Below are 23716 nucleotides of genomic sequence, written 5' to 3'. Positions count from 1 at the left end.
ACTGCACATTTCTGGACTGAGATGTCTGATGTTGTTCCTGGGATCTGTTTGAGCCACTGCTCCAGTTTGGGGGTGACTGCCCCGAGGGCCCCGATGACCACAGGTGTCCCTGTGGTCTTCACCTTCCAGGCCTTCTCCAGTTCCTCTCGTTCATCATTTATGGACAGCACACCTTTCACATTTTAGCTGTATCAAAATATGAAGGGTGCGTTGTACGTTTGCATTGGGGAAGTGAGTCAGGGTTGATGGACAGTATCTCTGAAAGGCAATTTCTCAATCTCAAGGATCCTCAAAAGAGATTTTGGTATGGACTTTGATTGGGCCCCTGAGGCACATAAGCATGCTTGATTCTAAGTTGTTGCGTCTTAAGGCTTGCTGTATGTTTATGATTTGTTATCATCCTGGAAGATTAACTAACCTCTGCCTCTCTCTCAAGTGGTTTATAGCCTATAGCAGATTTTTTTTTCCCAGATTGTCATGTGATTAGTCTCTACCACCTTCTTGCCAATTCTGCTCAGCTTCAGAATAACTGAAGGTAATTTAGTAACTTGACTATGCTATAAAATGGCACCATATGAAAACACATACTGTCCCTTTAACAAGGTTGTTTGTGATTTTTTTTTATTCTTCATTAAATTTAGAGTCTTTCGCATACAGAAATTAAATTACTTACATAATTGTTTACTGCTTAGGAGACATCTGAATACAATTATTGGCAAAGACGCTTTGCATCAAAGTGCCCAAATACAGATGCACATCACATTATTGTAAAAGGAAAAAGTTTGAAAAAGCCAAGAGTTTTAGTTTGGCCTTTTCAAAATTGTATCACTGTAAGAGTTTATGAAATCAAAACATGACTTTTCAAAAACACATTTAGTTTCTTTGTAATTTCACATTAGCATTTCATTTGGGAGTTTCCAGAATTGAGATACAAGAGAATCTTTTTGAATTTTTCGACATTAAGTTACTTGTACATCATTGCAGACACAAAATTAAAAAACCACATTACATTGGCATTACATTTTCTGTTTATATCACATCCATAAGAAAGACTCTGTTTGATCAAAGCTAACAATCACTAAGCCATGAAGGATTGGCAGTGAATTTTGGCTTTTTTTTTTTCCCTCTAGCATAGGCAATAAATGCAGCCCGACTCCTTCCTCCTCATACTCCAAATGATAGCTTCAGCAGCCTCACTTGCGCATGAAGTGAGATATGACATCCATAGGCAGTGGGAAGATGATGGTGGAGTTCTTCTCCGCTGCAATGGTGTTGAGAGTCTGCAGATAGCGGAGCTGCAGGGCTGATGGAGACTCTGCAATAACAAGGGAGGCCTCCTTCAGGGCCCGGGAGGCATTCATTTCACCTTCAGCTGCAATCACCTGTAGCAAGAGACGGATATTAAAATAAAGCAAAAACACAACCAAATGTTTTTTGTTTTTTTTTATTTGGTTTTATCATGTTCAGTGTCCTGACCTTTGCCCTGGCTTCTCGAGCTGCTTCAGCTTCGGCGGCCATGGCTCTCTGCAGCTGCTGAGGCAGTTTCACATCTTTGATCTCCACACGTTCCACCTTGATGCCCCAGTTGTCCGTGGCTTCATCCAGATTTGACTGGAAAATAGAGAAAGAGGATCGTTACCTCATATTTGAAACTGATATTATGTGTTCATTTGAAGAAAACGAAAGGCAGCATTATATTTAACAAACAAAAATCTTTCGAAAGTTTAAAAGTAACCTGTAAGCAGGTACTAGACAAACTTTTAATTAAGCCACAATGTTTTATATTGATCTGATATAATATTCTAATCTTAAATGCCAGGTTTTCATTAGCAGTAAGCAGAAAAATCATCATATTTAATAGAAATAAAGGCTTGTAAACATCAGTCTCTGTGTAAATAATATGTATTGTGTTTCACATTGTTAACTAAGTAATTGAAGTAAATAAACATCTTTAAAAAAATGCATTTATTGAAAATAAGTGAATATACATATGAAAAGGGAAGTCTGTGTTGACTATGAAGCATGGGCTCAGATGGCCAGGGGTATGAGGAGGACATGAACCCCCCCAAACCCTAAGATTCATAGTGACCTAGTCCAAACCTATTCAGCCCTTTCTGTACAAGGCCCAAATTTACATTATTGGTAAAAATTGACGCTTAATAATCAGTTAACTTAATAAATTTGCAGCTTGTAAATGGACTGAACTTATATAGTGCTTTTCCAGACATTTACACTAGAGTCCCATTCACATCTATAAACAGATTGGTAGGTGCCTTGCCCAGAAGCACATTGACATGTGGCAGGAGGAAGCTGGAATTGAACCTACAACCTTCTGATCACAAGACAACTACTCTACCCACACAGCCACAGTCACCCTTGTATTAAGAGACCACTATTTTTGTGAAGACAAATGTTGTTTTTCTGTGGTACACAGTGTACTACAGAAACATAAGTGTTACCAGTGACATAAATAGCTTCACTCTGTGTAAACTCCCACAGAGTGGGGCGTACTTGACTCTGTGCGTTCTCAGGGGGACTCGATGTGGAATAAAAGTGATAAGCTGCTCAGTGGGAAAATTCTGCTCCGTGGGAAAAAGTCTCCACATAAAACAGTTTTTTTATGTGACACCGAGCAGATGAGGACAGCTCACAGCAGCACATTGTTCTGAGCTGTAAGTCAAGAGAACACATAGTATCGCTGCAACTGGGGCACTAACAAAATATAAAGTTTCCCTTTTATCTAACCATAAAAAATTACAATAAGAAATGTAATAGATTGTATCTTTTTTTGTTTTTAGTATTGTTGTTTTTGTAATTCAGTTTAAAAAAAAAATACATCCCTTTTTTCTCATTTTATTTTGAAATAGAAAATATAAGAAACCACGCACGTACTGAGAGCACCAAACTGACTTGTATTGGTTTGTGTGGTTTCCTGACAGAGAGACATATGGTGAACGCAGAAGAATAACAGATGATTCCACCTAACTTGTCAGTGGACTCTTTAATCTGCTCTTGCTGAAAAAACTCTTCAAACCTGGACTTGATTATTTTACACTACTTTCAGAATATCTAAAACCCAATAAACCCCAAATCCTAACACAATTTGTGGTTTCTGAAACCTTTATTTGATTTGTGAAAGTTCAGACATTAATCTAGTTTAATCTAGCCACATCTGAAAAGTTTGACTGATTAAGTCCCGCCAAGTCTAAAAATCCTAACTGCATCCCTGCTGTGAAGTATTCTGGTTCAGAAACCGGTTCCATATACATAAACAATAATAATTACCCTTGGGGTGAGCTTCATAACTTTTCCAGGTCTTTAGCAAGCACATTGGTCGTATGTGAATCAGGAAGGAGGGAACAAAAGTCAACTTAAGAGCCCTTTCAGCTTCTTTACCTGCATGCTGTGGGCGATGCCCTCCCGATCAGACAAGACCTCTGCCAGGTTCTTGGTGCCAAGAACGTTTCTGAGGGTGGTTTGTGCCAGCAGCCGAGTGGAGAAGTCAGCGTTAGTCACGTTGGCCACAGAGGCGATGGGGTCGCTTACTCTGAAGTACACAACACCGTCCACACTCACAGTGACTGAATCCTTAGTGAGAATCTACAGCAAGAATACACATTATAGACATAATATTAAACTGACTTTTACAAGAAATTCCTCTGAGAGTGTGTTGTTGTGTGCCTCTTGCCTCTTGTGGCGGGATGTCAAATGACACAGTTCTCAGATCCACTTTCACAATAGAATCGGTGCATGGCAAAATGAAGAAAATTCCTGCCGATATACAGATCAAGGTGCAGGTATATGAGAGTTTTGCTAAAGCTAAAGAAAAAAGTAGGACAAAAGTAGAATAGACATGATTACTACACCTGGTCCTTTTGCCTTTCGGTCCGTGATCCGGCCCAGCCTGAAGATGACGGCCCGCTCGTACTCCTGAACAATCTGCAGTATTGGCCGCAAACAATCAGTTCATGTTCTTGTTTGCACAGAAACGAAATGGGTGATTTCTGGTGTTCAGCTCACTCACCTTAAAGCAAGCCCAGATTGTTATTGGGAAGGTCAAAAAAACAAAAAGCCCTGAGAGGATGACCAGCACCCAGCCGCAGCATCCCAGAGATCCGACCGGCCCTTCAGCTAGTGAGAGAGAAAACTAAGTCTGTAAAACGTGTTAAGAAACAGAAAAAGATTTGACAGATTTCTTGATTGTAAAGAAATGCCTGTTTTTTTGTTTTGTTTTGTGGCACAATATGCTGCATTTGTAGTAATTAGATATGAAACAAAGATAAAGATAAGCTGTAAAACAGCTGAAACACTGAGTCCCTTTAAATCTCGACTAAAAACCCACCTGTTTAGAGTTGTATTTGACACGTAATCAATTGCGAATTTAATGACGGCACTTGACTTAATGTAATGCTTTGATTGTTGATTCTATGTTGCATGACTTTGTATTTTTGTTTTTGTTATGATCTAAAGCACTTTGAAATGCCTTGCTGCTGAAATGTGCTATACTAGTAAAATTTGATTTGATTTGATTTGATTTGATAAGTAGGGTAGGAAATAAAGATAAGGAGGGTAAGAAATGCAGCTTGAGTCTGAAGGTTAGTCTTCAAACCCTGGATGACTGTGTTGAGGATTCATAGCCTCCATACATGGGGTGCTTCTGCTACATCAAGTGCCACCTTGGAAATGCCTACTTTAACAAAATCTGAATCACTGCACAACTGCCAATATACAAAAGTAATATTAGAAGTTGGACTTTAGCATTAAACATTAAAGCATTACATTTTTGTTTGGACTGCATACCAAAGAAATGTTAATGCTTTATTTGACAACATGTTTACTTGTGACCTAACTGCCACTGACAGTTACAAGGTGTGTCGAAGGTTTATTTTATATTATTATTGAGATCATGACAGAGCCCCCCCCAAACAAAAACATATGTGCAAAGAGCAATTATTAAAATGTTGACTTATGCAACATGATCTCTGGAGTAAGGCTTTGTCGAGACAGGAAAGTAACACACAGCTGATGCTGCTTCCAGCTTGAAGTGGTAAGTGCATTTCCAGATGAGAAGCAATGAGGATATTTTCTTTTATGTTTGTTGTTATCAGAGAAAACACAATCACACATTGATGGAAAGTTTTATGCATTGCGGCTCTTGCTGTGTCAGCCCCCACACGGACACATTTAAACCAAAACCACATTATACCAAGTCTCAGGAAATCAGTTGAACAAAGAAAAAGCTTCCTGTTGTTCGAAACTAGAGAAAATTTCCCAGCTGCAAATTAAAAAAAAATAAAAATCTAAGGGACAGTTATTTCTTTATGGGCTCTCAAGATCTTTCGACGCAAACACAAAAAAGCTACCAGGGTCTAAAATGAAATGTTGACTTGCATCACATGCTGTATTTGTGAATCTTAAGAAACGCAGCAAACCCTCTTCTTTTTTCACATGATCAACACAAGAAAGAAAACAGGATCATATTGTAATCAGTTTCAGTTTTATAGATAAGCATTTTGTGTATTTTCAAATACTGTATAGACAATCGCTCTATTGTATTTTGTGGAAAGAAGCACTTATCTAAAAAACCCAAATTTACATACTTGTTAGTCAAAGCTCTGAAAAACAGGGTTTCTTTTTGCTTGGCTTAATACAGCGTAGAAAATGCTAAGAGAAGCTTAAGAAGCAAATAATTCTCAGTCACATGGATTCAGTGACTGTTTATCTTAATGACATGTGATTTCTGTCTCTACGCTGATGGAGTTCTGCTTTCCTCTGGGTTAGGTCGCTGCTTTTTATCAACACAGGCGTGTTCTTATCTATTCATGAAGTACGCTGAACTCCTAATGTCATAATTAACAGTGAAAAACATGTCATGTAACATACAGAACACCTGGTCAGGATTACTTAAAATCTTTAATAACCAAATAAAAAAAAAACCTATTTGTAAGTAGTGATAACAGCTACACTACATGACACAGACTGTCAAGTCACGTTTAAGCATGCATATGAAACAAACAAAAATAATATTTGGCTTACATATCAGCGTGTCTTTGCTCACTCCTCTCCTCTTCTGGCTTTCCATCTGATCCTCCATTTCCATGTACTGCTCAGAGTTGAGTGAATTCCCTGGAAAAATATGCTGGAAGGGTTGTAAAAGTGCGTCTAACCAAGAGGAAGTGAGTCAGCCTTTTAAAGCTGCAACACGGCAATATCATGTTCCTTAATGTGGAGGCGTGGCTTTGACTGTGAGCTGATCATCAACAGAGTGGAATCATAAAACTTAAACCAGGTCAAAAGACAATTTTGTTGCAAAATGGGGGAACTGAGAGAGCACAGAAAAATATTTTTTTTGCATAAGTGTTACATACAAATAATCTTTGAGTTATTTATACAGATACAATGACAGATAATTGCATATCCACAATAGGTGTAACAAGTTAATTATATAGGCACAATATTTCCAAGTAGTGTTCACTCTATCGTGGTGTGCATAGAGGTTTAGGTTACACATTTTCAGTAATAAGTACTTTCAACAACTTCCCAGGAGATAATGGAGTCAAAACAAACTGTATGTTTTGAATAAAGTTGATTATGTTCAAATATATTTGAACATTTACAAAAGGTTTTAGAAACCTTTTTCTAAAAATATATTACAAAAAAAATGTGAACTATTCAGAAAAGGTAAATATTAATAGGGAAAAGAAAATATGATGTATTTCAGATCCTCGTCACAAATATAATATAGAAAATTTCAAAGAAACGTAACTGCTGATAGAGAAAGAGGATATGAAATACATAATATTTTTGTTTCCCTATTAACTTTTGCCTTTTCTGAACTGTTCATGTTTTTTTGTTTTTTTTTTAGTTTAAGTTTAGTTTAGTTTACTAAAACCTTTTTTAAATGTACAAATATATATAAGCATAATCAACTCTATCAAAAACAAACATAGTGACAACACATTCATAAAATTCTGGTAAATGTTAACTACAGATACAGCCTGGACTTCTAAGTTCAGTAGTAAATAGTTGTGTCCATGTTCTCTGTATTTCATTAGGTTTTTGTGTCTAAAGTGTACATAAAATCTGTCATTTAAAAAGTTCATAAAAAATGTCAGTTATCAATTAAAAATATTTGTGAAATGACAATAACACAATTTCAGATGAAAATCCTAATTCTGTGAAGCTTTTTAGAAAACTGTACGCATATCTGTGGGAGAAAATGTTTAGTGATTACAATATTTCTTTTGTTTGGAAAAGGTGAGAGTAATCAAACACTCGTGGAAAATAAAGATGAGTGGAAATAGATTAAGGAATCATGTGAGCGGCAAACCTTGTGACTAATCGACACCTGACTGGTCACCTGTATTGAGCAATAGCACTGATGTTGATAAGTATCATAAAGGTTGACAAATTATGAGTATTGCATAGGCAAATAAAAAGTTATATGTGTGGGAATGGATGTGATGGTGGCAACTTTCAGGAACTTAGAATTTTTAAGTTTACTTTTGTTGTTGGTGTGCTATATTATTTATTTTCTAGTTTGATTCAATAATGAGGGTCCATCTGAAAATATGGCACGAGTTTATGGGGTAGGAGTATTTTACTTCCTACTCCTGTGTCTTGCATTCCTTGTTCATGTGTGTGATTTTGTATCATCATGTTCGAAATAAATAAAAAATAAGTAGACAGAAAGACAGACAGATATATAGATGTATATGTATGTCCAACATGTTCTTAATTCAGATAAATAAAATAAATAAATGAAAAAAAAACATATATCATACTTTATATTTCATTTAGGTTGGGTAATTTTATTTAAAGGGTGCCTGGACAGTCAATGCAACACAAACAGAAACAACTACAGAAACTAGATCACTGAGAAAATGTGGAACATATGCAAATACAAACAGGACAAATCTAAATTAAAATGTTCATCATTTAAGACAATCTGTCAACTGTGTATGTGCATGGCAAAGTCAATAAACATAATTTGTTCCTGTTATTTAAAAAAAAAATGGTGTGAACAATTCATAAACACATCAATCAACTTGTGAAGAACATAAACATCAGCTTCTTCTCAATAAACGATCTGATGATCATAAAGTGAAATAATTTAATCAAATCAAAAAGTAAAACTCAGCTGGAAGCCTTGAGATGGTTGTGAATCAAAACAGTTTAACAGTTTAGGTGATATTCATACAGACAGTTGGGTTTGGGACAGTGCTTCAACACACAGACAGATACACCCAATACATGGGCTACAACTGTCACATTATTTAAGGTCACCCACTGCTGAACCAGGGACAATGATGACAGCATCCTGCCAAAGCTAAAGAGCTACTCCTTTCTTCATTTGAAAGTCATTTAATTCAATCCAATCAAATTTTACTGAATTACTGAGATAAATTAGCATTTCATTGGTAATCTACATTATGTGATGTAGCTGTATATCTGGTCAAATACTACTGTTACAGTACAGGAATAGTCAGACAAAGTGTCAAAAATAAAATAAAATAAAAAATAGGTGAATGACGGTAAAATACTCACAGATATATACATCAAAAGTCCAAAACTTGACCAAAGCTGCCAAAAATCAATTTTTAAGATGGAACAGTCCCCCTCTTCACACAACAAAAAATATTTACAAGACTGAATCTGTCAAAGAGTGAAAATGTAGCAAACTTATAAAATAAAAATCATCACACAGGACTCAAATCTCTCTGCTCCAATCAGGCCAACCAGGAGGAGATTTATTCAGCAAAGCTGTGTACGCATTACAAGTTCCATTACAGAAGGTCTGCTGCTTTTTAATGGTCACAAGGCCTTTTATAGGATTTCATAAATATTGGTGTCTATTTGGATGTTTTTTTAAAAATTGGAGTTCTTTTCTTCCACTTGTGCAGATCGCTTGGCTCATTTCATGCTGGATTCCTATGAGTGTGTTCAGGAACTGTCCACAGCTGAGGCATTTCAATACTTAGTTACGGAAAAGTGCTGTTTATAGCACTTTTGCGAAATGTTATTTCATATCTCTTCCTGACTTTTCAGGCCTGGGATATTTTATATCACACAAACACATTCTTTCCAGATCAGAATGACCTTGGACATTACACTGACCAAAACTGCACAAACATCATAATTATTCCACCTAAAAATCCATTTCATAAGCAGCAGGTCAGTGGTAAGTTCACATTGTAATAACAGGTAAACGACAGAATTTATGTGTCCATTCGCTTTCCTGCTGAATCATATAAAACAGTTCATCATGATAATGATAGCTATAGTTTTACATTTGTCATATTTTGCATAATTCTGTAATAAATGTTCATAATAATTATTAAAAACAGGCAAGTCAAAGCTATTGTTTCATCTAGTCACAACCTATGTGTTAAACCTCACAACTTCGTTGCTGATATTTACAACTCCTACCTCCTAGTTATTACAAGTATGCCATACATATCCAGACTAGTGTTTCTTCAATTTAGACGCTCCTTCTGTAACAGTGCTGTTTTGTAGTCCTGAGGGATCAAGGCCAGTGACACATTACCTCCTAGGAGAACAGGGAGGGGCAAAGCATCGGGTTCAGGGTCTAAGTTTGAATGTCTTGAACTGCATGTTTCACTGCCAGCCCAACTGGGGGTGTAGTCCTGGTTGGAGAGAGAAGGGGTTTCCAGGACCAGGATGGTAGTTGGGTTGAGGAGGAAAGTTCTCTAGTGCAGATGTAGGATGACCCTGAAACACAAGAAAGTAGCTGAGTTTTTACAAGAGTCTATTAAAATGATAGTCAAATATTTTTGGACCACAGCATACTGTTTTTACGGAACATGCCTGAAGTAGAGCAGACGGCATCGACGGGTTGTGGAGGCCGCTGAGAGCAGCAGCGGAGGCAGAGGGAGGGAAGCCTGGTACTGCAGGGAAGGAGAGCAAGCCAGGGAATCCACTACCTCCAGGAGCCTGGAGCGCGCCGCTCAAACTGGAATGCATAAATACTTCATGAGTGCTTGATGGGAAAAGCTGGCAATTTCCTCAGAAGTGTTATAGCTGAACTTTTTTTAAACATGTTTTATTTTCTATCACAGAAACACAGTTTCATATAACTATACACAGTCTCCACATGTGTGCAATTTATAAATGTGCAATAATCAATACCTAATGCTTTTATGGCTGTTTAATGGTGTTGCATATATTTCCCTTTTGACACATTAATTCTCCGCTTCAGAGAAACAATCCTCAATCTGCACTGCATCGTGTCACTAAAAGTTTCTGCTGTGTTTAAAGAATTACGAGTTTTCCAGCCACATAGTATAATTTTATAGCACAAACAAGTAGATATAAATATATCAAATATGACTAAAAAGAATTTTGACTTCGCAATTGCCTTGGAATTCGGCTTCTGTCTCTTTAAAAAGTTCCCACTCTTTCTGAAACTCTGCATCCAGAACGCTGTCTTGTGTAAAATGCCTCTAAATTATGTAGGTAAAACAGAAAAAAAATGTGTTTACCTTTTGTGATGTGCTTAATTCGTGTAGATCTTGTAGAACCTGTATTTGTAGTACCTCTTCATCGCCTTTTTTGTAATACCCTTTAATTTACAATTGGCAATTCTTTTATACTTTTGCATACTAAAGGAAACCACACCATCCTAGAATGTCTCGTTCAGGGAAATCTGAGTTGCAATTTATAAGATTTTCTTTCTTTCTTTTGTACAGCTGCCCTGTAAAAACAATTTAAAAAGATTTCCTCCCCACCCCCCAAATTGTTTTACAAATCGGCAGAGCACACCACAAGCCAACTATTCCTATATAAAAAGAGTAAAGGTAAAAACTACATTTTGCCTTTTCACTATTTCAAATGGTGTGTTATGTCTGCTTCTTACAGTAAATTACCCTCAGGGTCATGATCTTTTGGTTGGCTTACAATAAGATACTGTACGCTACAGATCTTTATCCACAAAACTGAAACAGTTTAAACTTTACCCACTGTAAATAGATAGATCTAGAGAGTCAGTGTCAACAGTTTTACTACCAAGGGGAGCATGCATTTGGATTCGTAGTTATTATAGTCGTATTTACTGGTAAACCGACATTTGGGAATTGAAGTAGTCGGGTTTAATGGGGTTTTAATGTGGAGATCCGTTGCTGGTCATTACAAAAAAAATTCTCTTGAATACTTGCTCTGCAAAGAAAATGTAAAAAGATATTTACCAGCACACTTGATTTGAATGTTTCCAGCTCAGCAGGGGAGCTTCATTTAAACGTTATTGGACCAGGCTTTCAGTAACAACAATTCTCCAGTAAAGATGTGTGCAAAAGCCTTTAAAGTAAATAATAAATTCTTCTTTTTTTTTTTTCCTCAACGGTTTTCTGACAGAAAGTTTTGGACATTTATTTGGAAGGTAAAGCTATACTTCAGCCTAACTTTAGTGCATTTTCTCTCATCTTTCCCATGCTGGAGAGTTGCTAGCAGAAATTGGCCCTTGTGTCATGGATTACCAGTTAAAAGTTTATCACCACTGCTGAATTCAATGATTATTGTTCAAATGAGAAAAACTGCTTCTGGATTTTGAGAAGTATTTTAGAAATGCGGTTAAATTAATCTTCCTACCCCCTTATTTAATTTAAATGATGGATTGCTGCAGCAATAAAGGAGATATTTATTAGAATGCTTTTCACACATCTTTACCGGGGGTGAAAAAAAGCTATGGGAGATGTTGGTCTGTAACTTCTTTACCAGCACTTTTTGATGGTCTTGAAAAGAACTCTTTTCATTACACTTCAACTTTTTGTATGATGTGGACACAGGGTTGAATGCTCCTATCAGAAGAATGTCAATTGCAGTGTTTGAGAAATGTACTGAAATGGTCACAGTTCTTTTATTTCTTTTTTTCTACCCTGATGATTTTAAGAATGTCTGCACAATTGTAAAAAGGAAANCCAAGTCTAAAAATCCTAACTGCATCCCTGCTGTGAAGTATTCTGGTTCAGAAACCGGTTCCATATACATAAACAATAATAATTACCCTTGGGGTGAGCTTCATAACTTTTCCAGGTCTTTAGCAAGCACATTGGTCGTATGTGAATCAGGAAGGAGGGAACAAAAGTCAACTTAAGAGCCCTTTCAGCTTCTTTACCTGCATGCTGTGGGCGATGCCCTCCCGATCAGACAAGACCTCTGCCAGGTTCTTGGTGCCAAGAACGTTTCTGAGGGTGGTTTGTGCCAGCAGCCGAGTGGAGAAGTCAGCGTTAGTCACGTTGGCCACAGAGGCGATGGGGTCGCTTACTCTGAAGTACACAACACCGTCCACACTCACAGTGACTGAATCCTTAGTGAGAATCTACAGCAAGAATACACATTATAGACATAATATTAAACTGACTTTTACAAGAAATTCCTCTGAGAGTGTGTTGTTGTGTGCCTCTTGCCTCTTGTGGCGGGATGTCAAATGACACAGTTCTCAGATCCACTTTCACAATAGAATCGGTGCATGGCAAAATGAAGAAAATTCCTGCCGATATACAGATCAAGGTGCAGGTATATGAGAGTTTTGCTAAAGCTAAAGAAAAAAGTAGGACAAAAGTAGAATAGACATGATTACTACACCTGGTCCTTTTGCCTTTCGGTCCGTGATCCGGCCCAGCCTGAAGATGACGGCCCGCTCGTACTCCTGAACAATCTGCAGTATTGGCCGCAAACAATCAGTTCATGTTCTTGTTTGCACAGAAACGAAATGGGTGATTTCTGGTGTTCAGCTCACTCACCTTAAAGCAAGCCCAGATTGTTATTGGGAAGGTCAAAAAAACAAAAAACCCTGAGAGGATGACCAGCACCCAGCCACAGCATCCCAGAGATCCGACCGGCCCTTCAGCTAGTGAGAGAGAAAACTAAGTCTGTAAAACGTGTTAAGAAACAGAAAAAGATTTGACAGATTTCTTGATTGTAAAGAAATGCCTGTTTTTTTGTTTTGTTTTGTGGCACAATATGCTGCATTTGTAGTAATTAGATATGAAACAAAGGTAAAGATAAGCTGTAAAACAGCTGAAACACTGAGTCCCTTTAAATCTCGACTAAAAACCCACCTGTTTAGAGTTGTATTTGACACGTAATCAATTGCGAATTTAATGATGGCACTTGACTTAATGTAATGCTTTGATTGTTGATTCTATGTTGCATGACTTTGTATTTTTGTTTTTGTTATGATCTAAAGCACTTTGAAATGCCTTGCTGCTGAAATGTGCTATACTAGTAAAATTTGATTTGATTTGATTTGATTTGATAAGTAGGGTAGGAAATAAAGATAAGGAGGGTAAGAAATGCAGCTTGAGTCTGAAGGTTAGTCTTCAAACCCTGGATGACTGTGTTGAGGATTCATAGCCTCCATACATGGGGTGCTTCTGCTACATCAAGTGCCACCTTGGAAATGCCTACTTTAACAAAATCTGAATCACTGCACAACTGCCAATATACAAAAGTAATATTAGAAGTTGGACTTTAGCATTAAACATTAAAGCATTACATTTTTGTTTGGACTGCATACCAAAGAAATGTTAATGCTTTATTTGACAAAATGTTTACTTGTGACCTAACTGCCACTGACAGTTACAAGGTGTGTCGAAGGTTTATTTTATATTATTATTGAGATCATGACAGAGCCCCCCCCAAACAAAAACATATGTGCAAAGAGCAATTATTAAAATGTTGACTTATGCAACATGATCTCTGGAGTAAGGCTTTGTCGAGACAGGAAAGTAACACACAGCTGATGCTGCTTCCAGCTTGAAGTGGTAAGTGCATTTCCAGATGAGAAGCAGTGAGGATATTTCCTTTTATGTTTGTTGTTATCAGAGAAAACACAATCACACATTGATGGAAAGTTTTATGCATTGCGGCTCTTGCTGTGTCAGCCCCCACACGGACACATTTAAACCAAAACCACATTATACCAAGTCTCAGGAAATCAGTTGAACAAAGAAAAAGCTTCCTGTTGTTCGAAACTAGAGAAAATTTCCCAGCTGCAAATTAAAAAAAAATAAAAATCTAAGGGACAGTTATTTCTTTATGGGCTCTCAAGATCTTTCGACGCAAACACAAAAAAGCTACCAGGGTCTAAAATGAAATGTTGACTTGCATCACATGCTGTATTTGTGAATCTTAAGAAACGCAGCAAACCCTCTTCTTTTTTCACATGATCAACACAAGAAAGAAAACAGGATCATATTGTAATCAGTTTCAGTTTTATAGATAAGCATTTTGTGTATTTTCAAATACTGTATAGACAATCGCTCTATTGTATTTTGTGGAAAGAAGCACGTATCTAAAAAACCCAAATTTACATACTTGTTAGTCAAAGCTCTGAAAAACAGGGTTTCTTTTTGCTTGGCTTCACACAGTGTAGAAAATGCTAAGAGAAACTTAAGAAGCAAATAATTCTCAGTCACATGGATTCAGTGACTGTTTATCTTAATGACATGTGATTTCTGTCTCTACGCTGATGGAGTTCTGCTTTCCTCTGGGTTAGGTCGCTGCTTTTTATCAACACAGGCGTGTTCTTATCTATTCATGAAGTACGCTGAACTCCTAATGTCATAATTAACAGTGAAAAACATGTCATGTAACATACAGAACACCTGGTCAGGATTACTTAAAATCTTTAATAACCAAATAAAAAAAAAACCTATTTGTAAGTAGTGATAACAGCTACACTACATGACACAGACTGTCAAGTCACGTTTAAGCATGCATATGAAACAAACAAAAATAATATTTGGCTTACATATCAGCGTGTCTTTGCTCACTCCTCTCCTCTTCTGGCTTTCCATCTGATCCTCCATTTCCATGTACTGCTCAGAGTTGAGTGAATTCCCTGGAAAAATATGCTGGAAGGGTTGTAAAAGTGCGTCTAACCAAGAGGAAGTGAGTCAGCCTTTTAAAGCTGCAACACGGCAATATCATGTTCCTTAATGTGGAGGCGTGGCTTTGACTGTGAGCTGATCATCAACAGAGTGGAATCATAAAACTTAAACCAGGTCAAAAGACAATTTTGTTGCAAAATGGGGGAACTGAGAGAGCACAGAAAAATATTTTTTTTGCATAAGTGTTACATACAAATAATCTTTGAGTTATTTATACAGATACAATGACAGATAATTGCATATCCACAATAGGTGTAACAAGTTAATTATATAGGCACAATATTTCCAAGTAGTGTTCACTCTATCGTGGTGTGCATAGAGGTTTAGGTTACACATTTTCAGTAATAAGTACTTTCAACAACTTCCCAGGAGATAATGGAGTCAAAACAAACTGTATGTTTTGAATAAAGTTGATTATGTTCAAATATATTTGAACATTTACAAAAGGTTTTAGAAACCTTTTTCTAAAAATATATTACAAAAAAAATGTGAACTATTCAGAAAAGGTAAATATTAATAGGGAAAAGAAAATATGATGTATTTCAGATCCTCGTCACAAATATAATATAGAAAATTTCAAAGAAACGTAACTGCTGATAGAGAAAGAGGATATGAAATACATAATATTTTTGTTTCCCTATTAACTTTTGCCTTTTCTGAACTGTTCATGTTTTTTTGTTTTTTTTTTAGTTTAAGTTTAGTTTAGTTTACTAAAACCTTTTTTAAATGTACAAATATATATAAGCATAATCAACTCTATCAAAAACAAACATAGTGACAACACATTCATAAAATTCTGGTAAATGTTAACTACAGATACAGCCTGGACTTCTAAGTTCAGTAGTAAATAGTTGTGTCCATGTTCTCTGTATTTCATTAGGTTTTTGTGTCTAAAGTGTACATAAAATCTGTCATTTAAAAAGTTCATAAAAAATGTCAGTTATCAATTAAAAATATTTGTGAAATGACAATAACACAATTTCAGATGAAAATCCTAATTCTGTGAAGCTTTTTAGAAAACTGTACGCATATCTGTGGGAGAAAATGTTTAGTGATTACAATATTTCTTTTGTTTGGAAAAGGTGAGAGTAATCAAACACTCGTGGAAAATAAAGATGAGTGGAAATAGATTAAGGAATCATGTGAGCGGCAAACCTTGTGACTAATCGACACCTGACTGGTCACCTGTATTGAGCAATAGCACTGATGTTGATAAGTATCATAAAGGTTGACAAATTATGAGTATTGCATAGGCAAATAAAAAGTTATATGTGTGGGAATGGATGTGATGGTGGCAACTTTCAGGAACTTAGAATTTTTAAGTTTACTTTTGTTGTTGGTGTGCTATATTATTTATTTTCTAGTTTGATTCAATAATGAGGGTCCATCTGAAAATATGGCACGAGTTTATGGGGTAGGAGTATTTTACTTCCTACTCCTGTGTCTTGCATTCCTTGTTCATGTGTGTGATTTTGTATCATCATGTTCGAAATAAATAAAAAATAAGTAGACAGAAAGACAGACAGATATATAGATGTATATGTATGTCCAACATGTTCTTAATTCAGATAAATAAAATAAATAAATGAAAAAAAAACATATATCATACTTTATATTTCATTTAGGTTGGGTAATTTTATTTAAAGGGTGCCTGGACAGTCAATGCAACACAAACAGAAACAACTACAGAAACTAGATCACTGAGAAAATGTGGAACATATGCAAATACAAACAGGACAAATCTAAATTAAAATGTTCATCATTTAAGACAATCTGTCAACTGTGTATGTGCATGGCAAAGTCAATAAACATAATTTGTTCCTGTTATTTAAAAAAAAAATGGTGTGAACAATTCATAAACACATCAATCAACTTGTGAAGAACATAAACATCAGCTTCTTCTCAATAAACGATCTGATGATCATAAAGTGAAATAATTTAATCAAATCAAAAAGTAAAACTCAGCTGGAAGCCTTGAGATGGTTGTGAATCAAAACAGTTTAACAGTTTAGGTGATATTCATACAGACAGTTGGGTTTGGGACAGTGCTTCAACACACAGACAGATACACCCAATACATGGGCTACAACTGTCACATTATTTAAGGTCACCCACTGCTGAACCAGGGACAATGATGACAGCATCCTGCCAAAGCTAAAGAGCTACTCCTTTCTTCATTTGAAAGTCATTTAATTCAATCCAATCAAATTTTACTGAATTACTGAGATAAATTAGCATTTCATTGGTAATCTACATTATGTGATGTAGCTGTATATCTGGTCAAATACTACTGTTACAGTACAGGAATAGTCAGACAAAGTGTCAAAAATAAAATAAAATAAAAAATAGGTGAATGACGGTAAAATACTCACAGATATATACATCAAAAGTCCAAAACTTGACCAAAGCTGCCAAAAATCAATTTTTAAGATGGAACAGTCCCCCTCTTCACACAACAAAAAATATTTACAAGACTGAATCTGTCAAAGAGTGAAAATGTAGCAAACTTATAAAATAAAAATCATCACACAGGACTCAAATCTCTCTGCTCCAATCAGGCCAACCAGGAGGAGATTTATTCAGCAAAGCTGTGTACGCATTACAAGTTCCATTACAGAAGGTCTGCTGCTTTTTAATGGTCACAAGGCCTTTTATAGGATTTCATAAATATTGGTGTCTATTTGGATGTTTTTTTAAAAATTGGAGTTCTTTTCTTCCACTTGTGCAGATCGCTTGGCTCATTTCATGCTGGATTCCTATGAGTGTGTTCAGGAACTGTCCACAGCTGAGGCATTTCAATACTTAGTTACGGAAAAGTGCTGTTTATAGCACTTTTGCGAAATGTTATTTCATATCTCTTCCTGACTTTTCAGGCCTGGGATATTTTATATCACACAAACACATTCTTTCCAGATCAGAATGACCTTGGACATTACACTGACCAAAACTGCACAAACATCATAATTATTCCACCTAAAAATCCATTTCATAAGCAGCAGGTCAGTGGTAAGTTCACATTGTAATAACAGGTAAACGACAGAATTTATGTGTCCATTCGCTTTCCTGCTGAATCATATAAAACAGTTCATCATGATAATGATAGCTATAGTTTTACATTTGTCATATTTTGCATAATTCTGTAATAAATGTTCATAATAATTATTAAAAACAGGCAAGTCAAAGCTATTGTTTCATCTAGTCACAACCTATGTGTTAAACCTCACAACTTCGTTGCTGATATTTACAACTCCTACCTCCTAGTTATTACAAGTATGCCATACATATCCAGACTAGTGTTTCTTCAATTTAGACGCTCCTTCTGTAACAGTGCTGTTTTGTAGTCCTGAGGGATCAAGGCCAGTGACACATTACCTCCTAGGAGAACAGGGAGGGGCAAAGCATCGGGTTCAGGGTCTAAGTTTGAATGTCTTGAACTGCATGTTTCACTGCCAGCCCAACTGGGGGTGTAGTCCTGGTTGGAGAGAGAAGGGGTTTCCAGGACCAGGATGGTAGTTGGGTTGAGGAGGAAAGTTCTCTAGTGCAGATGTAGGATGACCCTGAAACACAAGAAAGTAGCTGAGTTTTTACAAGAGTCTATTAAAATGATAGTCAAATATTTTTGGACCACAGCATACTGTTTTTACGGAACATGCCTGAAGTAGAGCAGACGGCATCGACGGGTTGTGGAGGCCGCTGAGAGCAGCAGCGGAGGCAGAGGGAGGGAAGCCTGGTACTGCAGGGAAGGAGAGCAAGCCAGGGAATCCACTACCTCCAGGAGCCTGGAGCGCGCCGCTCAAACTGGAATGCATAAATACTTCATGAGTGCTTGATGGGAAAAGCTGGCAATTTCCTCAGAAGTGTTATAGCTGAACTTTTTTTAAACATGTTTTATTTTCTATCACAGAAACACAGTTTCATATAACTATACACAGTCTCCACATGTGTGCAATTTATAAATGTGCAATAATCAATACCTAATGCTTTTATGGCTGTTTAATGGTGTTGCATATATTTCCCTTTTGACACATTAATTCTCCGCTTCAGAGAAACAATCCTCAATCTGCACTGCATCGTGTCACTAAAAGTTTCTGCTGTGTTTAAAGAATTACGAGTTTTCCAGCCACATAGTATAATTTTATAGCACAAACAAGTAGATATAAATATATCAAATATGACTAAAAAGAATTTTGACTTCGCAATTGCCTTGGAATTCGGCTTCTGTCTCTTTAAAAAGTTCCCACTCTTTCTGAAACTCTGCATCCAGAACGCTGCCACAGCCATATTCCTCTATCAAGCATTTACAAATGTTCATTGGAGTTCACTGGACAAAGAGTTCATATAATAAGCACAGCACATTTCCACTTGGTGTTTGCCATTTGCTGCTGCTAATTTGAAGGAGATGAGTGAGGAAGGAGAATGGGAAGAGTGCTTGGTTCCCCCATATTACAAACCCGCACAGATACCAAGGGAGGTTTAAAGATTCCTCAAATATGCATGAAAATGTTGAAGTAAACACTCTAGGTATGTTTCTGATGAGGGAATATCATTATAACATCATGTAAACCTATCTTTTTATCTTTTCCCAATAGTATTAGGTCACAAATTACAATGTAACCATAACATTTTTGTATGATGGGATATTGTGATATTTTTGAACACTAAAAATAGTAGTAAATTTTTTTCCTTTTAGTTTTTTTCAAATTAATTGATGCCTTCTATTCACTCTCTCCTCAGGGAACACCTGCTCTTTCAGCACATGAAATGGCATCAAAAGGTTATGCTTCTGCCACCCAGATTAAAAATAACTGGCAGTCATTATTCTGCCGAGCTGACAAAGAACATAGACAGAGTCTATGCTTGAAATCCTAGAGTAAAGGCACAAGAGGAGTTTGCACAGAATAGGAGAAGCATTAGGTTAATCTTGCACAACAGAGATGGAAAATTGATAGGCAGGATTTACGATACCCATATGTTTTGACTTTATGAGTAAGTGGAAATCAAGGTCACATTTTTCCACTCAATGTAGTTCGACCTACTGTTTACTGTGCTGTGCCATTACTAGAAAAAGAATGGATGATAAAGCAAATATAATAGCCATTCAAAGTCTGGACTCTGGACTTTATGTTTGTTTAAACTAAATGAACTAAATGGCGTATTACCTGGCAAACTGAATAAGATTATTACACTCATATGATATAATGGACATATTCTAGTTTGGTGTAGGCCAGTAGGAGATGATCGCAGCATGATTAAAAGTAATAGGGTTTTAATGTTTTTACCCAAACAACAATATGTAATGTGATCCAAATGCTTTTATTTAAATATTCATTGCTACTGTTGTTACACTAAAATCATTTTTATGAGAACTTTGAGTTAAATAATGTAATTTTTGTGATGATTAACGTGAAGTGAACATAACGCATCCTGATGTCATTTCAGCGCACTCCATCTTGGAATGGATGAAAGATGAAGCAGCTCTTGAATATTTTATTTTACAGAGAAGACCGGCAATGTTTTACCTCAAGCCCAGAGCATGCAAGCGCCAAGGGCTGCTACGCAATCAATCTTCACAGTGTTGGCTGGGACACAATTCTCATGTTTGCCTTTCCTCTCGGATTACAATTTACCTGTAATTATAATGCCTTTACCTTTGCTTAAAATATAAGAATAAAAGAACATTCTGCTTACTCAAGCAACTGTAAGGTCATCTCAATAAACCTCAAAGAATATATGATGTAAAATTTAAAATCTTTTAATTATGTATGAGTACTTTGAATCTGCTCCAGCAGGGAATTTGTCCTCTTAGCACTGTGTGTAACAAGTGTGTGAGCCTTATTTCAGTCAGCAAACTGGCAGTAAAACTGTAAATTTAAATAGTATTTTGTTAAAACCTTGAACTTCACCTACCCTGGCTGGAAATTGGAGCTGAAAGCAGATGCAAACCCTGGTAACACTGGTGATGAAGAAGGAACCCCAACTGCGGCTGCCTGCAGCGGGGCCACAGATGCAACTGAGGATGGAGTGGCTCCTGATAGTCCCATGAAGGAAGGCAACACAGGGCTCCTGGTGCCACCCCCACCTGATACAGCCAGTCCAGGAAAGCTTGTGGGGTTAGGCCCAGGAGAAAGGCCTGGGAATATAGATGGGGCAGAGGTGAGGCCTAGAGCGAAAGGTGAAGCTGCAGAGGGAGCAGCGCCAGGAGCTAAGCCCTGGTAGACAGAAGACGGTGGATGGTTGGTGGAGGGAGGCACTGTAGGCACTGATGTAGGAATGGTGGCAGAGGGAAGAGAAGAAGACAGCGCCGGAAAAGGGGACAGACCTGGATAATGAGTTGCAGCGGGGCTGGCAGACATTGCTTGGAGGCCAGTGATAGCAACCGGAGTAGGGAGAGACACTTGAGGAGAACCTGAGGGGTGTGTCAGACCCAAAGAACGTGCAAGGGCAGCCTGAGCCGAACTAGGTGTTACCAGTGGGCTGACCGTCGGCGTACCAGAACGAGACGTGCCCTTAAAGGCTGAGGGTACGGGGCTGCTACTGCCACTGTTGCTGCCCCCAGAGTGTCTGTTCAGGGTTCCAGCCACAATGCCCTGAGCTTGAGCCTGGCCTGGGTGGACAGGGGAGGGTTTTGGACTGGGCCCTGGGGTGGAACAATTTGGGATAACTGGAGTAGAAGATCCAGGAGTGAGAGGGGAAGAGGTATAACTTCGGATCACCGAACCAGATGGGTTACCTCCTTGTGGGTGCATGCTGGAGAAGCTGGGCCCTGACTGCTGGTCTGTAGACTGGGAATAGGCCCTCTGCTGAGCTGAACCCATGGAATTTGACTGCGACTGGGAGTCTTGGCCACTACGTGAGGCAGCAGGGGTCCCTGGTCGAGAAAGGCCATGGAAGGGGGAAGAGGAAAACCCCCCATTGCTTGGGACAGGAGTCCCACAAGGAGTCCCCGAGGGGGTGTGGGCTTTAATGACAGATGAAGGCGTAGGGGTGACTTGACCACTGGGGGTGTGCGGTCCAGCTTTGATCACAGATGGAGATGGAGCTGGGGAAGGAGAGGGGGCATTCAAGTTGTGGGAAGGTACCATCCCAGGAAAAACTGGTGTAATTGGGGTGGTTGGGGGAGGTGGCTGAGAAGGTGAAGCCTGGGGTGGGGCAGGGGTAGAAGGAGTGGACCCATGAGGAATGAGAAGTGGCCCACTGTTGACTCCAGGTGTGGTGTTCTGTGGATTCCCAGGTTTGGTGTAACCTGAAAATAACACACAGGTTGTCAAAAATTATATTCAATTTTTAATTAAGATCTCTGAAAAATAACTATTGTCAGTTATTTTGTGATATATTTAATTAAGATTAAAATAAGCCAAACCATTTGCATAATGTGTATAACAGAAGAGAAAAAGCAAGGAGGAATAGCAAAGAAGCATTCCTACATGCAGCTTTTTATGGGTATTTGAAATAATAGTTTTAAAAGGCATCTCCTTCTTACCTTTGGGGAAATGTCTGCATCATGGCTTCAGGTTGGTTTGTGCTTAAGTTAACTGTTATCACAGCTATTAACTCTTCTCATCTGTGGTTTTAACCTTAAATGCTTCAGTTAAACCAAATGAGAGAAATTTGGTTGCAAGAGATTTTCCCAAAGGGTTTGGAGAATGTACAGCTGTATTTTCAAGAAAGTTGGAATGTCTTGTAAAATCGAAATAAATGCAAAGCTCTCACTGAACTCTTCAAAACTCGCACTAGTCTTATGCAGAGAATAGGCAGTCTATTTTAGATGTCATTAAGTGAGAGGTGGGATCTTGAAAATCACCAACAATGCATGTCCACTCACTTATTTAGCTAAACTGATTGATCATCAGCTGTTAACTTTTGATTATTAAACAAAATTACAAACTTGAGCAGACAAAAAAAAAAGAAAAACTTGTTTCTTTTATTTATCATTATCCTTTATCATCATTACTTGATATCAAAAGTGTCATTTCACAGGATCTCAAATATTTTTCTTTTGCATCTTACAAAACAGACCAACTGTTTTGGAAACCCAGCTGTAGTTCCATTGTAAAAAATAATATTGCAATTAAAAAAGACTACCCCAAGCAATGAATGTTAAATGGAAGCAGAAAGGATACTTCTAGAAAGTAAAAGACTAAGTGTCCAAGTTTAAATCTTTAAATATATTTTTGTCTTTAGAATCCCAAACCTATTCTCACAAGAAAAAATGTATACTCAATGACCAGATAACATAAATACCTCTGATATTCTGCAAGGCATATAATCTGAAACTGGAGTACTGTAGCCAAAATGCTTCCTCTTTTGTGTTTGTGTGTGCGAGCCTTGATATTTTCTTAATGGTACTTTCAAAACCTAACATAACTAATGTTGCAGTACATATAATTAAAGACAATTCAAAATAAATCTATTTGCTTACAGGAATCATACATTTTCTACTCAATAATTCTGACTCAGATTCATGGATGTTTTGGGGCATTTAATTACATCTATATGTTTCTGAAACTATGAAACAGCAATGTTGGAAGATGGGCTTCCCATTTAACAATGTGGTACAGTTTTGTTTAACATCTTCAGCAATCTTACAATGAAGTCTTGGGATGGCAGTTTGTCATCAGTAATGTGTTTAATATGTTTGCAAAAAGAAATAAAATTAGGAGTGTTAAATTTTTACCTTCTAAACTGTTTTAGAACTACAACTCTAATTAAACACTGTGAAGGCTCTGGGTTTGATTTGCCAGAAACACTACAGTGGATTTTTTTTAAAATATATTTTCCATAATACTATATATTGTCATATATATATA

At 37.3% G+C, this 23716-nt stretch overlaps 3 protein-coding genes across 4 annotated transcripts in view; all 3 read right to left on the bottom strand.

The window, feature by feature from the left end:
* Positions 1–604: 604 nt before the first annotated feature.
* LOC103140675 (erythrocyte band 7 integral membrane protein-like) lies at positions 605–6330 on the bottom strand. Its single transcript, XM_007555924.2, has 7 exons — positions 6037–6330; positions 4025–4131; positions 3867–3939; positions 3689–3771; positions 3397–3600; positions 1477–1611; positions 605–1382 (listed from the first exon to the last, which is right to left on the bottom strand). Exons 1-7 carry the CDS (start codon positions 6098–6100, stop codon positions 1194–1196), a joined length of 855 nt encoding a protein of 284 aa, XP_007555986.1. The 5' UTR covers positions 6101–6330; the 3' UTR covers positions 605–1193.
* Positions 6331–11970: 5640 nt separating this feature from the next.
* On the bottom strand, positions 11971–15076 carry LOC103142111 (erythrocyte band 7 integral membrane protein-like). Its single transcript, XM_016673574.1, has 5 exons — positions 14771–15076; positions 12759–12865; positions 12601–12673; positions 12423–12505; positions 11971–12334 (listed from the first exon to the last, which is right to left on the bottom strand). Exons 1-5 carry the CDS (start codon positions 14832–14834, stop codon positions 12101–12103), a joined length of 561 nt encoding a protein of 186 aa, XP_016529060.1. The 5' UTR covers positions 14835–15076; the 3' UTR covers positions 11971–12100.
* Positions 15077–17238: 2162 nt separating this feature from the next.
* Positions 17239–23716, bottom strand: part of proser1 (proline and serine rich 1) — an 11099-nt gene continuing 4621 nt past the window's right edge. For both annotated transcript variants that reach the window (XM_007555900.2, XM_007555907.2), the window contains 3 exons: positions 20817–22152; positions 18563–18707; positions 17239–18466 (listed from right to left, as the gene is read on the bottom strand). In XM_007555900.2, the coding sequence (XP_007555962.1) occupies positions 18353–18466; positions 18563–18707; positions 20817–22152 (1595 nt within the window). In that variant the 3' untranslated portion in view covers positions 17239–18352. The remainder of the gene's footprint in view (positions 18467–18562; positions 18708–20816; positions 22153–23716) is intronic.

Source organism: Poecilia formosa, unplaced genomic scaffold, assembly GCF_000485575.1.
Source record: "Poecilia formosa unplaced genomic scaffold, Poecilia_formosa-5.1.2 Scaffold3, whole genome shotgun sequence".
Lineage (NCBI taxonomy): Eukaryota > Metazoa > Chordata > Actinopteri > Cyprinodontiformes > Poeciliidae > Poecilia > Poecilia formosa.
This window is presented reverse-complemented; position numbering and strand designations above follow the sequence as displayed.

Bases quoted from the DNA above. Each gene is read 5' to 3' on its own strand.
- LOC103140675 (XM_007555924.2), bottom strand. From the start codon at position 6,100: ATGGAAATGGAGGATCAGATGGAAAGCCAGAAGAGGAGAGGAGTGAGC. The intron at 3,772-3,866 runs GTGTAGTAATCA...GTATATCGGCAG, and splicing joins CCGAAAGGCAAAAGGACCAG to GAATTTTCTTCATTTTGCCA. The intron at 1,612-3,396 runs GTAAAGAAGCTG...TCTATTTTCCAG, and splicing joins GCATCGCCCACAGCATGCAG to TCAAATCTGGATGAAGCCAC.
- LOC103142111 (XM_016673574.1), bottom strand. From the start codon at position 14,834: ATGGAAATGGAGGATCAGATGGAAAGCCAGAAGAGGAGAGGAGTGAGC. The intron at 12,866-14,770 runs GTAAGCCAAATA...CTCTCTCACTAG, and splicing joins GAGCAAAGACACGCTGATAT to CTGAAGGGCCGGTCGGATCT. The intron at 12,506-12,600 runs GTGTAGTAATCA...GTATATCGGCAG, and splicing joins CCGAAAGGCAAAAGGACCAG to GAATTTTCTTCATTTTGCCA.